Source organism: Fukomys damarensis, unplaced genomic scaffold, assembly GCF_012274545.1.
Source record: "Fukomys damarensis isolate Sample0158 unplaced genomic scaffold, DMR_v1.0_HiC HiC_scaffold_12, whole genome shotgun sequence".
Classification (NCBI taxonomy): domain Eukaryota; kingdom Metazoa; phylum Chordata; class Mammalia; order Rodentia; family Bathyergidae; genus Fukomys; species Fukomys damarensis.
The window spans coordinates 53,843,880-53,855,691 of NW_022900924.1; the positions used below are offsets into that span (position 1 = coordinate 53,843,880).

The following is an 11,812-nucleotide window of genomic DNA, read 5'->3' on the forward strand; positions in this document are numbered from 1 at the left end:
GCAGGGTGTGGCCGGTGCACCCGGAGAGCGGCAGTGGCTGGAGAGAGCGAGGAGGCGGAGGCGCTCAGAGCATCTTCGAGAGGCGATGACACGTCTTCCGCGCCTGCAGGGGACACGGATTCCTTTCCCTTCGTTTAATGTACTCGGGGTGATTTTTCGGTGAAATGCTATTTTGGTTAAAAGAAGAAATGGCCACCCAGGAGCTCAGCCGGCGGCTGGCCACGGTGATCACGCATGTCGGTAAGCGAGCTGCTTCCCCCTTGCGTGTCACTGGTGGAGGGCGGGGGCAGCGCCTCTCTCCAGGTTCTGGGGCTTCGGCTTCCGGCTTCGGGTGGGGGCCCGGTGGCCTGCAGGCCTGGGGGCGCGGCCCAGGGGATCCGCAGGTGCCTTCGCCAGATGGTTGCCAAGGTTGTAGAGGCCAGAACAGAGAGGTACAGAGCTGTCGCGCCCCTAGGACGGCGGGGGCGGGGAAGCCGTGCTCTGGTCTGTGGGCAGTGAGAAAGGGACCCCACGAGGAGGAGTGGCTGCGGCGCTTCCCAGAGGGACCTGCTGTCAAATCCCCGCCTAGGGTTTGTGCTTGAAAAAGTGTGAGGGACGCGCAGGCCCGGATAGGACTGCGGGCAGCACCTCTGGTCCCTGCGGGTTAGCGTTCTGCCCAGAGAGGCGGGCACCCCGGGTGGACCGTGTTGGGGAACCTCTGCACCTCTGCAGGGGGACCAAGCAAGTCTAAGCTTCTGCTTGAGTTTAAAAGGGTTAACAAACCTACTAACTGTGTGCCAGTGGGGCAGAGCTCGCCTTCCTTGCTCCCGAATTACAGGTCCTGATGGGAGGATAGGCGCTTATGCTAAAGAGAAGAGAGACCTGGAGAGAGCCACCCATGAATGTAGTGTTTTGCTCCTCCGCCCCTGGGCTTCCTCCACCACGGGGCCCATGCAGGTTCAGGACTTCAGACTGCAGTTGTTTGGATCTTTTTCTTTCTGCTGACTTTACTCCGAGACTTGTCCTTGAACACAAATCAGGTTTTATTGATAAAGCCAGGAAGTGTTTGCCTTAGTTTTCTGTTTGTCGAAACTATTGTTTTGGTTCCTACATGTTAAGGATTTCTTTGATGAGTGAGCCACCTTTATGCTTTGGCTAGCCCTGTCCCTTGTGCTCGGTGCAAGGATGATGCACATTTACATAGCGCGATGTGGACATCACTCTGTAAAGACGATCTGGTGAGAAGCCTGCATTTGATAACTGAGCTTTAAAAATTCTGGTGTTAAGTGGGGACACCGAAGTTTACAGACAAAAATGAAGAGAATCCTCTCAGGGAAGAGAGTGTGAAATATTGCTGATGGCAGGATAAAACAAGAAAAGTCCTCCTAATAAGCAGAACTTGGAATTTGAAGTCGGTTGAAGGCTGAGGCGAGTGTGCTAAGTAGTCACATGCCACCACTTGCCCATGGAGACACAGTTTGACACAGGCTGTTCGGGGATTTGTCACTGTGGGAACATCATACAGTTCCAAAACTAGCCCACTAAGAAGGCTCTGAAGTCCCTAGGAAAAGTCATCTTACGAGAGCACTATTGTGTGTGCAGCCTGTTCCTGACCAAGCTGCCATTATGCGGTGCCTACATGTGCAGTGGTGGGAAATGGTCGTGGCTGGGCTTAATGACCATCTGGACTGTGAGCTTCCCTGCACAATGACTTCACCCTAAGTGGAAAAATAGGAATTGCAATACTTCTTGCGCAGTTCAAAGGCAATTTGTGAAAATAAGTCAAATGCATTTTACAACACTGTCTCAACTGTGACAGTGCAGGTATTTCGGTTATTAATCATTCCACTGGTTCCTCTGCCACAAGATCTTGGGCAGGTCACTGGGCATCTCTCAGAGTGAAGCCCGCCATCTGTGAAGTGAGGACTTGACCTGGAGGAGTTTTAAAAAAATCTTTTTGAGAGGAGGAGTCTCACACTGTTGCTCAGGCTGGTCTCAAACACCTGGACTCAAATGATCCACCTGCCTCAGCCTCCTTAGTAACTGGGACCACATCACTGTTTCTGGCAATCTGGATGATTATTGAGCCTCTCCACCCATTTTTTGGACATGGGGTATTCTTGAAGATCCCGTAGGCCATATCCTTGGCTAAACCAGCCTATCATGCATCCTGGCCCACCTTTCCTCTTTTCTTCCAGCTCTGTGGAAGATACAACATGGTTGCTGTAATTTCTGCTCAAGAACATCCGATGGCCCTGGCCACTTGTGTGCTTTACAGCAGTGTGTCTCATCCTCGTGCAATCTCATACATCTGTGAAATAGGCGGGATACATTTTTATCCCCATTTTACAAATGAAGGAATTGGCACTCAGGGGTGCTGTAGTTTGAATGGATCCCTTTAAAAAAAAAGTGCTAGAAGCTTAATCTCCATGGCAGCAGTTTGAAGGATGGGATCCAGTGGGAGGTGTTTACATCATGAGGACTCCACCATCATGAGTGGATTAATGCTGATTATGAAAGCATTGGAGACTCTGCAAGTTTGATCTCTTGCTTTCTCTCACCCTCTTTGTCATCTGCCTTGGGATGATGAAACTGGAAGGCCCTCACCAGATGTGACCCCTCAATCCTGGATTTCCCAGTCTCCAGAACTGTGAGCCAGAAAACTCCTGTTGTTTATAAATGACCCAGTCTGTGGTATCCTGTCATAGCAGCAGAAAGTGCACCAAGACACTGACTCAAGAAGAAATAGAAAATCTGAGTTGACCTGTAATAAAATAGTTAATTAGTAATAGTAATATTTTTTTTAAAAAAAAAACATCTCACAAAAAAAAGCTCAGAACCAGATAGCTTTGCTGGTGAATTCTACCAAATGTTTAAAGAATTAATAGCAATTCTTCATAAACTCCTACCAAAAAAAAAAAAAAAATTAGACAAAGTGGGAAGTTACCTCATTGTAGACATTACCCTAATAATAAAGCCAGACAGAAAGGCACAAGCAAGAAGAGTACGGGCCAACATTTCTTACATAGACACAAAATGTGTCAGCTACAAATCTAGAGACGTAAAAAAGCTTACGATCAAGTGGCAATGCAAGTTTAATTTAACATTCAAAAATAAATAAATTGATGTAATATACTGCACTAAAAAGATGAAGTACAAAACCTACATAATCCTCTCAGCAGAGGCAGAAATATCATTTAAAAGAATTCAATAACCTTTGTGATTAAAACACCAAAAACAACAGCCAAAGAACAAACAAGAAATAGAAGGGAATTTCGTCAACCTGATAAAGGATATTTGTGACAAACTTGCAAATAACTTTGTAGCTAATTTGGAATGGCTGAATATTTTTCCCTTACCATCATGAATAAGACAAGGGTGTACTATTTCTAAAGACTAGCAATAAACAATTGGAAAATAATATTTAAAACAATTTACAATAAGGTCAAGAGAATAAAATAAGAATGATTTTAATAAAAGAAGCCCAAAATATATACTCTTAAATCACTGCTGAAAGAAATTAAGAAAGGCATAAATAAATGGAAAGGCATCCATAGTTCACAGATCTGAAGATACTCTCCAAGCTGTTCAGCAGGGTCCAGAGGAAAAAGCGTATGCTGATTTCTGAAGTAAAAATCATTTTTCCTTGGGGAGGTTTATTAAAACTGCTTTTATTCTCTGGACACAGCATGGGTAACATGCTGTGAGTGTTTTGTTGTCACTGATATTATTTCAGCGATCCATTATTGGATAATAAACTACCCCAAACTTTGTGGGTTAAGACAGCAGTTCTGTAATTATGTCTCATCATCCCTTCAGGTGGTTGTAGTTAGTGGTTGTAGTGAGATGGCACCTGCAACAGTAGCTAGGGCACTGTGGTGGGTAACTGGGTGTTCCTGTGATCTCACCCTCTGTGGTGACTGGGTGCCAGTCCCATCTTCAAGGGCCTCTCCATGTGGTCCTTCACCAGTGGAACTGTCTGGAATTCTTACCTAGAAGGCCAAGTTTCCAAGAGAGACGAAGCCAAGATTTTCCGAGAACAACTTGATGTTTGGACTCGAGTCCTATTAAGTCACTGCTTCCAGGCTCTGTTGGTCAAAGTAGCTACAAGTCCAGCCCTAGATTTAAGGGGAGGAGACATAAACTCTTGATGCAAGGATCAGCACATACACTCAGGGAGGGGTGGAGTTGTTGGTTGCTATATTTGTTTTCTGTTGTTGCTGTAGCAAGTGTACCAATTTAAAACAACACGTAGTCAGTTTCTTACAGTTCTGCCATCAGACACAGATCTCACTTGGCCACAGTTAAGGTGTCAGCAGGGCTGTGCTCCTTTCTGCACTGGGCATTCTAAGAGAGAAGCTTCTGGAAGCTTCCTGCATGCCCAGCTTGTGGTCCTGTTCTTCCATTTCTGCACGAAGCCAACAGTATTAGCCGGGACTTTCTTGTGTTGCCGTCTCTCTGGTTCCTTCTTTTATTCTTCTCTTCTACTTTTAAAGATCCTCATGATTACATTGAGCCCTCCTGGATAATCCATGATAATCTCTTTATTTTAAAGTCAGCTGACTAGCAACTTAATTCTGTCTACTGCCTAACGTATTATCAGTTTCCAGGGATTGGGCTGTACCTCCCTTGAGAGATGGGGAAGACATTTTTCCTTACACCACAGTTACTACCTGGAAGGTTAACTGTCTTGATTAGTAATGTATTCATTGCTCTATTGAAATAGGTAGTGTAGGAGGTGTGATAAGAAAATATGGTGTGTGTTTAAATTTTTTAAAATTTCCTTACACTGAAAGGCATGTTGCCATTAATCTCTTCAGAACACTCCTCCTCACTCTGAACACATTTATTCCATTGTTCTTGCCACTTTCCGAAGCAGTTCTGGAAGTCCTTTTCTCTGAATGTCTTCGGTTGCACTGTGGTGGCTGCCTCCATGTCCAGGATTAATTGAAAACATTTACCTTTCGTGGTCATTTTGACTTTGGGGGAAAGCCAGAAGTTACAGGGTGCCAGATCTGGTGAACAGCGGCTAAGAATGTACCATAATGTTTTTATGAGCCTGTCTTCTAGTCGGATAGCACTTGCTGGCAGCAGTCGCTGGATTTTTGGGAAATACACTCATGAAAGCGGACTTCTAGAACTGGTCCAGAAAGGGACAAGGACAGTGGGAGAAGAGCACTTGAAGCAAGAGGCAGTGTTTTGATGGGGGTAATGGCAGTGTGTCTTGTTTCTGTAATACATTTCTTTAACAATTTTTAAATGTTCGCCATACTTTTTGACCACGCCTTGTATATTGTGTGCGTTTGAGGTGTCTGAGGTGGTGAAGTTCGCTGGTAACTTAAGTCAGGAACTGGATTTATTCATAAGCTCCACAGACTAAGGGGATGCATTTCATTCTATTCATGATGTGAAATGCCAGCCTTTGGCGGATGGTCCAGTCACATTTGAGCTGAGATGTCATGATGGTAAGAACTGCCCATGGTGTAGACGATGGTACCTTATTAAATCAGTTCCCTAGAATCAATGCTAGGATAGTACTTACTCTGCAGGTGATTATTTCTCTAATGTGGAGAGAGGATCAAGGACAGTTTCTACCTTTCTAAGCATGAAATAAATCTTTAGATGAGAGCCACAGCACCCACTCACTGGGGTGGCTAGAAGAGGAGTCTGCACCTGCTTCGTACCTTTGGGTGGGAATCAGCTTGAGAAGCGGCCTGGGAGCTGAGCTGGCTTCACATGCAAGCAGTCATCATCCCAGCTTGGTCCCTTGCCTTGGCACTTTATAGGACTGTCCATGCCACTTCCCTGCCTCTGGCTCCTGGACCTTCCTGGGGGTCTGTTAGGCAGGGCGACAGGCCAGTCCTGACACAACCAGTAGCTTCTGTGGATAAGAGTTTGAATTCTCACCACTGGGGTATATCTCTGCTTTCTGCTTTGCAACGCCAAGGAAAAACACTCAGAAGTAGCACCAGCTGCCTGAGTGTGGTTGACTGTTGGCTCTTGTGTGCCACCGTCAAGGTTTGCCCATTGGTGGTGACAGAGGGAAGGTAACAGCAAATCTTAGCTAACAGCAGTGGGGTCTGAAGGTTATGAATGAGTCTGTTGGTCCAGGGCATGTGACTAGCTGACAGCGAACATATTAAGCTTTTCCTCCAGAGCGCTATGCTGGCCAGCACACTAGGATTCTGCTTTTGTCTGCTCTTGGAAAACCCTGTGGGGTTAATGGTCTGTCTGAGGGTATAAATCCCAAGTAAGAAACTAGAGGCTCCTAGTAGGAGCTTAAATGTTTAAACTTCAGCCATTTAAATATACCAGCAGAGAGAGGCAGGGGCTTAGCTCAGTGGTAGAGTACTTGTCTAGAATATGCAAGGCCCTGGGTTCAAGTCCCACCACACACACACACACACACTCACATTGAAGAATAACAACAAAACACACATAACCCGCTCCCCCAGCTCAAAGCCAGCAGAGAAGATCCCTGAGCACTTTCTCCTTTGGTTCTAGACACACGTTTTTCTGGATGGCTGCTGTCCATAGGAAACGGTATATTGGCAAATGCTTAGAAGTAAAACAAAATCAGACATTAGACCGCGGATGGGGAGAGGAGGGTGGGGAAGAGGTGCAGTGGGACCCATTTCTCTGTTCTGCAGTGCAGTCAGGTCCTGAGGTGTGTGGTCCCGCTCCCTGGTGTCACCTGGTCCCTGGGCTCTGCTTACCGCCTCTGTCTGCGCCATCCTCTGCTTTTCTCTGCAGGTCAGCTCTCTATTCCCCTAGCTGATGGCCAGCCTACCCCGCGTCTCTGTCCAGCTCCAGAGGTGATCGCAGATGGACTCTCCGCTCTGGTTCTCTCCCTTCACCTTCTGGCTCTGAGACACAGATTGGCCCAGCTCAAAGGAAGCAGGCGTTTCCAGTCCTGTCGGCTGTGGGTTCAGTCGGTGGCTCAGTCTTGGGGTGAGAGAAGAAGCCCTTAGAGAAGAGCGCTTTGGACTGAACGGACACCCCCAAAACAAAGCTCGTATCTTGACAGGCACTTGCTTTATGCTTTCTACTTTTAGCATCAGGAAGAAAATGGATAGGATGTTTTATTTGCTTGGCTTTGGTTTCTGTTGCTGTTTTGTGGTGCAGGGATCAAACCCAGTGCATACCACTGACCCGCACCCCGAGCCCTGGCAAAATAGACACCTTGGCCCGTGTCCCACAGCCTCTGCTTTCTTTGGTGTACACTTCAGGGCCCACTCCCCCTGTGTGGCTGATCTAGGTGCTCAACTCCATGGAGATGCTGCTGGCTTCATGATCAGGAATTTAGAGAACGCCCAGCAGGAGCGAGGCACCGCCCAGCCCACAGCTGAGGCTGTTGTGGGGAGAGAGTGCAGTGGGGACCCTGGGCTCCTCACACCAGCTCAGTAAGCTAAGAACACCTGTTTCAACCACATGACAAAGGGTCTGGGGGCTTTGGCGAGGGGGCTAGTGTAGCAGTGGGCCGGAACAGTTTGAGCCCAGTCTGATGGCTGTCTCAAGGGACAGTCCAGACAATCACAAGTCGGTCTCTGATCAGTTGTCAGTGTAGGTAGAGGTATAAGAGTTTGGATGCCAAAGTCGTTGTGAGCTTCAGGGCTTCAAGTAAGTCCTTTATGAGATGTGTGACCCAGGCTGGATCTTTATGGCAGGGGCGGGTGTAGGCAGAAAGAGGGGAATCTTTATTCTGTGGCTCTTCCTGTCTACTTTCTGCTCAGACCTTCAAGGTCAGTGACCTTCCCTGAACAACTGAGAAACCTTGAGCTTTGCCTGGAAAGAAGGAGTGACTTGAAGCTGGAGGGCAGACCTATGGTGTCTGACTTTGTCTCCTTCATGTTGATCCCTTTGTGCAGGAAAGAGGCTGGTAAGCTAGAGGATGTGGAAATGACATTTAAAATGATATTATTATCATTTCATTTATTTCCTGCCTGTTTAGTGTCATACATTGCACTTTATATACATTGTTGACTTAATTAAATTTAATTGGAAATACAAGTCCTTTTTATGGATAAGGCTTAATTTCCATTAAGAGTTTTGTATAGACTGCTAAACGGTAGAAGTGTTACTAGTGAGTTTAAAAGTTTTGGTTTTTTGGAAATGCCTAATGAAATATGAATGTATTAATCTATAGGTGTAAGTATTTTGCAAGCCATTTGAAGTGTTGGTTTATTAATAATCACTTTCTTCCAAAGAAAAACTATCAGTTAAAACTAGTGAATTTTTGTTGTTGTTTTGGTACCGGGGATCGAACTCAGGACCTTGCACTTGCCAGGTAGGATGGTGCCACTGAGCTAAATACCCAGCCCTAAAACTAGAGAATTTACTTTGTAGTTTTTAAACATGCAGAGGTAATAAATATGAAATACTTAGACAGCAGTAAAGCTTTATTAAGGAGAAATGTTTAGGACTGCTGCCTAATAGAACTTTTTATGCTAAGTACCTGAGGCTCTTTAAAAAGTCTAATAAAGTTACAATTTCCTCGTATAAGGGCAAGGTAACAGCACTGCTGTGCACTTTTATTTAGTGTGAAAGAGTCCCAACATTTAAAGGACTTTTACCATGAGGGAGACAACTCCAAAGTGTACACACCTGGGCAGCCTGCAGGTCCACAGCATCTGAGCATGTTGGCTTAGACAACAGACTGTGGAGTTTTTGTTTACTTAGTTATATGATCCTTGATCCTGTCCAGCCCAAGATTTGGTTTATGTGTTTGCATCTGATTAGTTTAAATTCATTATGACCTTGTGTTTTGTACCCCAGAAGCTCGAATTCAGTCACCAAGAGGAAAGATACTTGTGCCTGTTTCATCTTCTTTAACTTGAGACTAACCTCACTCAGAGAGCTCTGGAAGCTGGGCATTGGGCCAGTGGCAGAGGTGGGGTGTGGGGGGCTTGGCATGAGCCCTGCCCATGACTGGATGCCCCATGAAGGCCAGACCCAGTCGCTGCCTCTACTGCTGCAGCCCCAGTCCCCTGTGCTCCTCGGCGTGCCGGAGACTCGGAGGAATGACTGATGTCCTCCTGGAGCTTCCAGTCCAGTGGGGAGACAGGCATGGCATAAACATAGACCAAGGATTCTCAGTGCCTTGCCATGGAATCCCGAGCCAGGTCTCGGCTCCGAGCAGGAGCAGTGGGCTTATCTTCCTCCAGTCTCCCAGCCTCTCTGCTTCTGGGTTTTATAGCTGCTCCCTTTCTTTTGCACCTGCTTGGTTCAGTTGTGAAACCCAAGTCCTTTTCTACAGTCTCAAAAACAGTGTGCCTGCAAGATTGAGGTGGGGGGGTGCAGGGGAATTTTCCAAAATGAAAGACGGGGCGTTTACGGTCGAGCACCCCAGATACTTTTAAATAGAGCGTGAGTGCCCTCCAGCTTCCCAGCTCCTGAAGCCTCCCAGACCCTTCCCTTCACCATTTTACTGGCTCCTTTCTTCCCCTGCGGTTCCCTTCTCCTGCCTCACTTTCCTCTTTTCCTTGTTCCACTGACGAAGTAAATTTGAAGTAGGACCTAGTCTGGAGAGATGGGCTTCCTCAACTCCTGGACCTGTGCTCTGCTTTTCATTCCCTTTTTGGGTCTATTGCATTATTTATTCATCCAGAAACCAAAAGAAGCTTTGCTAACAAAGAGGAAAAAGCCCTCAGACTGTGATTTTTTAGACCTTGACATATGGTGAAGAAATGAAGAGGAAAATTCCATTCCCGTCTGATCTGCCCTTCAGGGCAGGGCAAGCATTTTCTCCCTCAGTGCCTTGGGAAAACTAACCTAGATTTTAAAGAGAAAGATCATGTTCCCTGGTCATTTTATGTGGCTTTGCAGATCTGTGATCTAAAAAGAAACAGAAGAAATAAGGAGAAGTGATCATGTGATATTTCATAAAGGTTTTAAAAACTCTGTTTATAGAATTAATATATGGTCTGTGTATAAGGTTGAGAAGACTCAGTATTAAGATATCAATTCTTCCTAAATTGATCATAAATTAAATACAACTCCAATGAAAGCCTATCAAGCATTTTTATAGAAATGTAGAATTGGCTAAAGGATGACTGTAATAGGCAAAAAAGAATAATTGCCAACAATTTTTGGAATGAGAACACATTTAAGGGACTTACATAACCTAATTTCAATATTTACTATAAAGCAAAGTAATCAAGACAGAATGCTGTTGTCAAAGGAATGGAATTACAGATCAATGAACCAGTGTAGAGAGTCCAGAAATAGTCCCACACAGATATGGCTGATTGATTTTTTCTAAGGCCCAAAAGCAATTTGATAGAGAAAGGTATAAAGCTATACATCACCTCATATACAGAAATTAAGTCAAAGTGATCATGGACTCAAAATGGAAAACCTAATTAGAAATCTGTTGGAAAACATAGTGGAAATTCTTGTAACCTTGGTTGGACAGAGTTGTTTACATCAACAACATGTATATGTTTCATGAAAGAAAAATTTGATAAATTATACTTTATAAGAATTGAAAACACCAGGCATGGTGGTGCACGCTTGCCAAACTGTGATTTCAAAGCCAGCCTGGGCTACGTAGTGAGACTTTGTCTCAACAAAATAAAACAAGTAATTTATTTCTCTTCAAAGGACTTGTTAAAGAAAAGGAAAAGACTGCCCACCAACTAGGAAAACATATTTTGAATCACACAGCTGACAAAGGAGTTTTATCTAGAATATATAAAAAGCTCTCGAACTCAACAATAAAAAACCCTCAAACAACCCAGTTTTTAAAAGCAGACAAAAAGCGGAATGGACACATTAATAAAGAAGACATACAGATAGAATATAAGCAGGTAAAATAGGACCAACAGTAGTCATGAGGAAAATGGCACATCTATTAGGGAAATTATATTAAATGGAGATAATGGTAGAACTTATTGGGTTCTTTTAAAATAATGCCTGTTATGTTCATGGTGTAGTGCCCAAGGTGGTGTTCACTCTTTGGTGATGCCTATTTTATTGTTTTAATTTTGCTCATTTAATAGATAAAAGTGGTATATTATTCATTTTAATTGCATTTTTAAAATCTCACTAATGAACAGTCCTAATTTTTTCAGTCAGGGGCAGACACTGGAGATTGAGCCCAAGAGTGCTCTACCACTGAGCCCACACCTAGTCCTTTTATTTTTTATTCTGAGACAAGGTCTCACTAAGTTATCCATGCAGGCCTCAAACTTTTGATCCTCCAGCTTAGCCTCCCTCAGTGCTAGAATTATAGGCATCTGTCGCCATGCCTGATACAGTGCTAATTTTTAATATGTGTACTAGATGTTTTAATTTTTACACTGTGATTTGTTCATGTATGGTTTGGGACAAGGGTCTAGAGGGGGCAATTTTTTTCTGTGGTAAAAATATTAAATCTTTGTTAGGTTTATAGCAGGTACTTGTCCTACAGTTTGTGGTTTAATCGTTTTGATTTTGATGCTTTTTTGTTTTTTGGTAGTGCTGTGGACTAACCCATGCAAATGGTAGGCAAATACTCTGCAGCTGAGCTATAAGCTCAGTCTTGGAATATATAAAAATTTAAAATCTTACGAGCCAAGCACAGTAGTGTAAGCCTATAACCCCACTCTTGGCAGGCTGGGGCAGGAGGATCACAAGTGTGAGGCCAGCCTGGGCTACATAGTGAGACCCTGTCTCAAAACAAACAACAACAAAACTGTAGTAAAATTTATAGATATTTTATTTTATGATTTCTTGTTGCTTTTATATCCTTCCTCATGTAGAGAATGAATAATAAATCATCAATTTTCTTCTAGTACCTTTGCATGGGTTTTTGTTTTACATTTAACTTTAAATTTCTGATACATATATATAT

The 11,812-nt window shown here is 44.2% G+C and overlaps 1 protein-coding gene across 6 annotated transcripts in view; it reads left to right on the forward strand.

The window, feature by feature from the left end:
- Mcf2l2 (MCF.2 cell line derived transforming sequence-like 2) overlaps positions 1–11,812 on the forward strand; it is a 246,785-nt gene that overhangs the window by 5,734 nt on the left and 229,239 nt on the right. For 3 of the 6 annotated variants that reach the window (XR_780283.3, XM_010624295.3, XM_010624294.3), the window contains exon 1: positions 7–240. The exons of the other annotated variants lie outside the window; for them this stretch is intronic. Coding sequence is in view for 2 of the 3 variants with exons in the window: in XM_010624295.3 (XP_010622597.1) it covers positions 165–240 (76 nt within the window). In the remaining variant the exon portion in view is untranslated. Of the gene's footprint in view, positions 1–6; positions 241–11,812 lie in introns of those variants that run through there. 6 annotated transcript variants of the gene reach the window in all.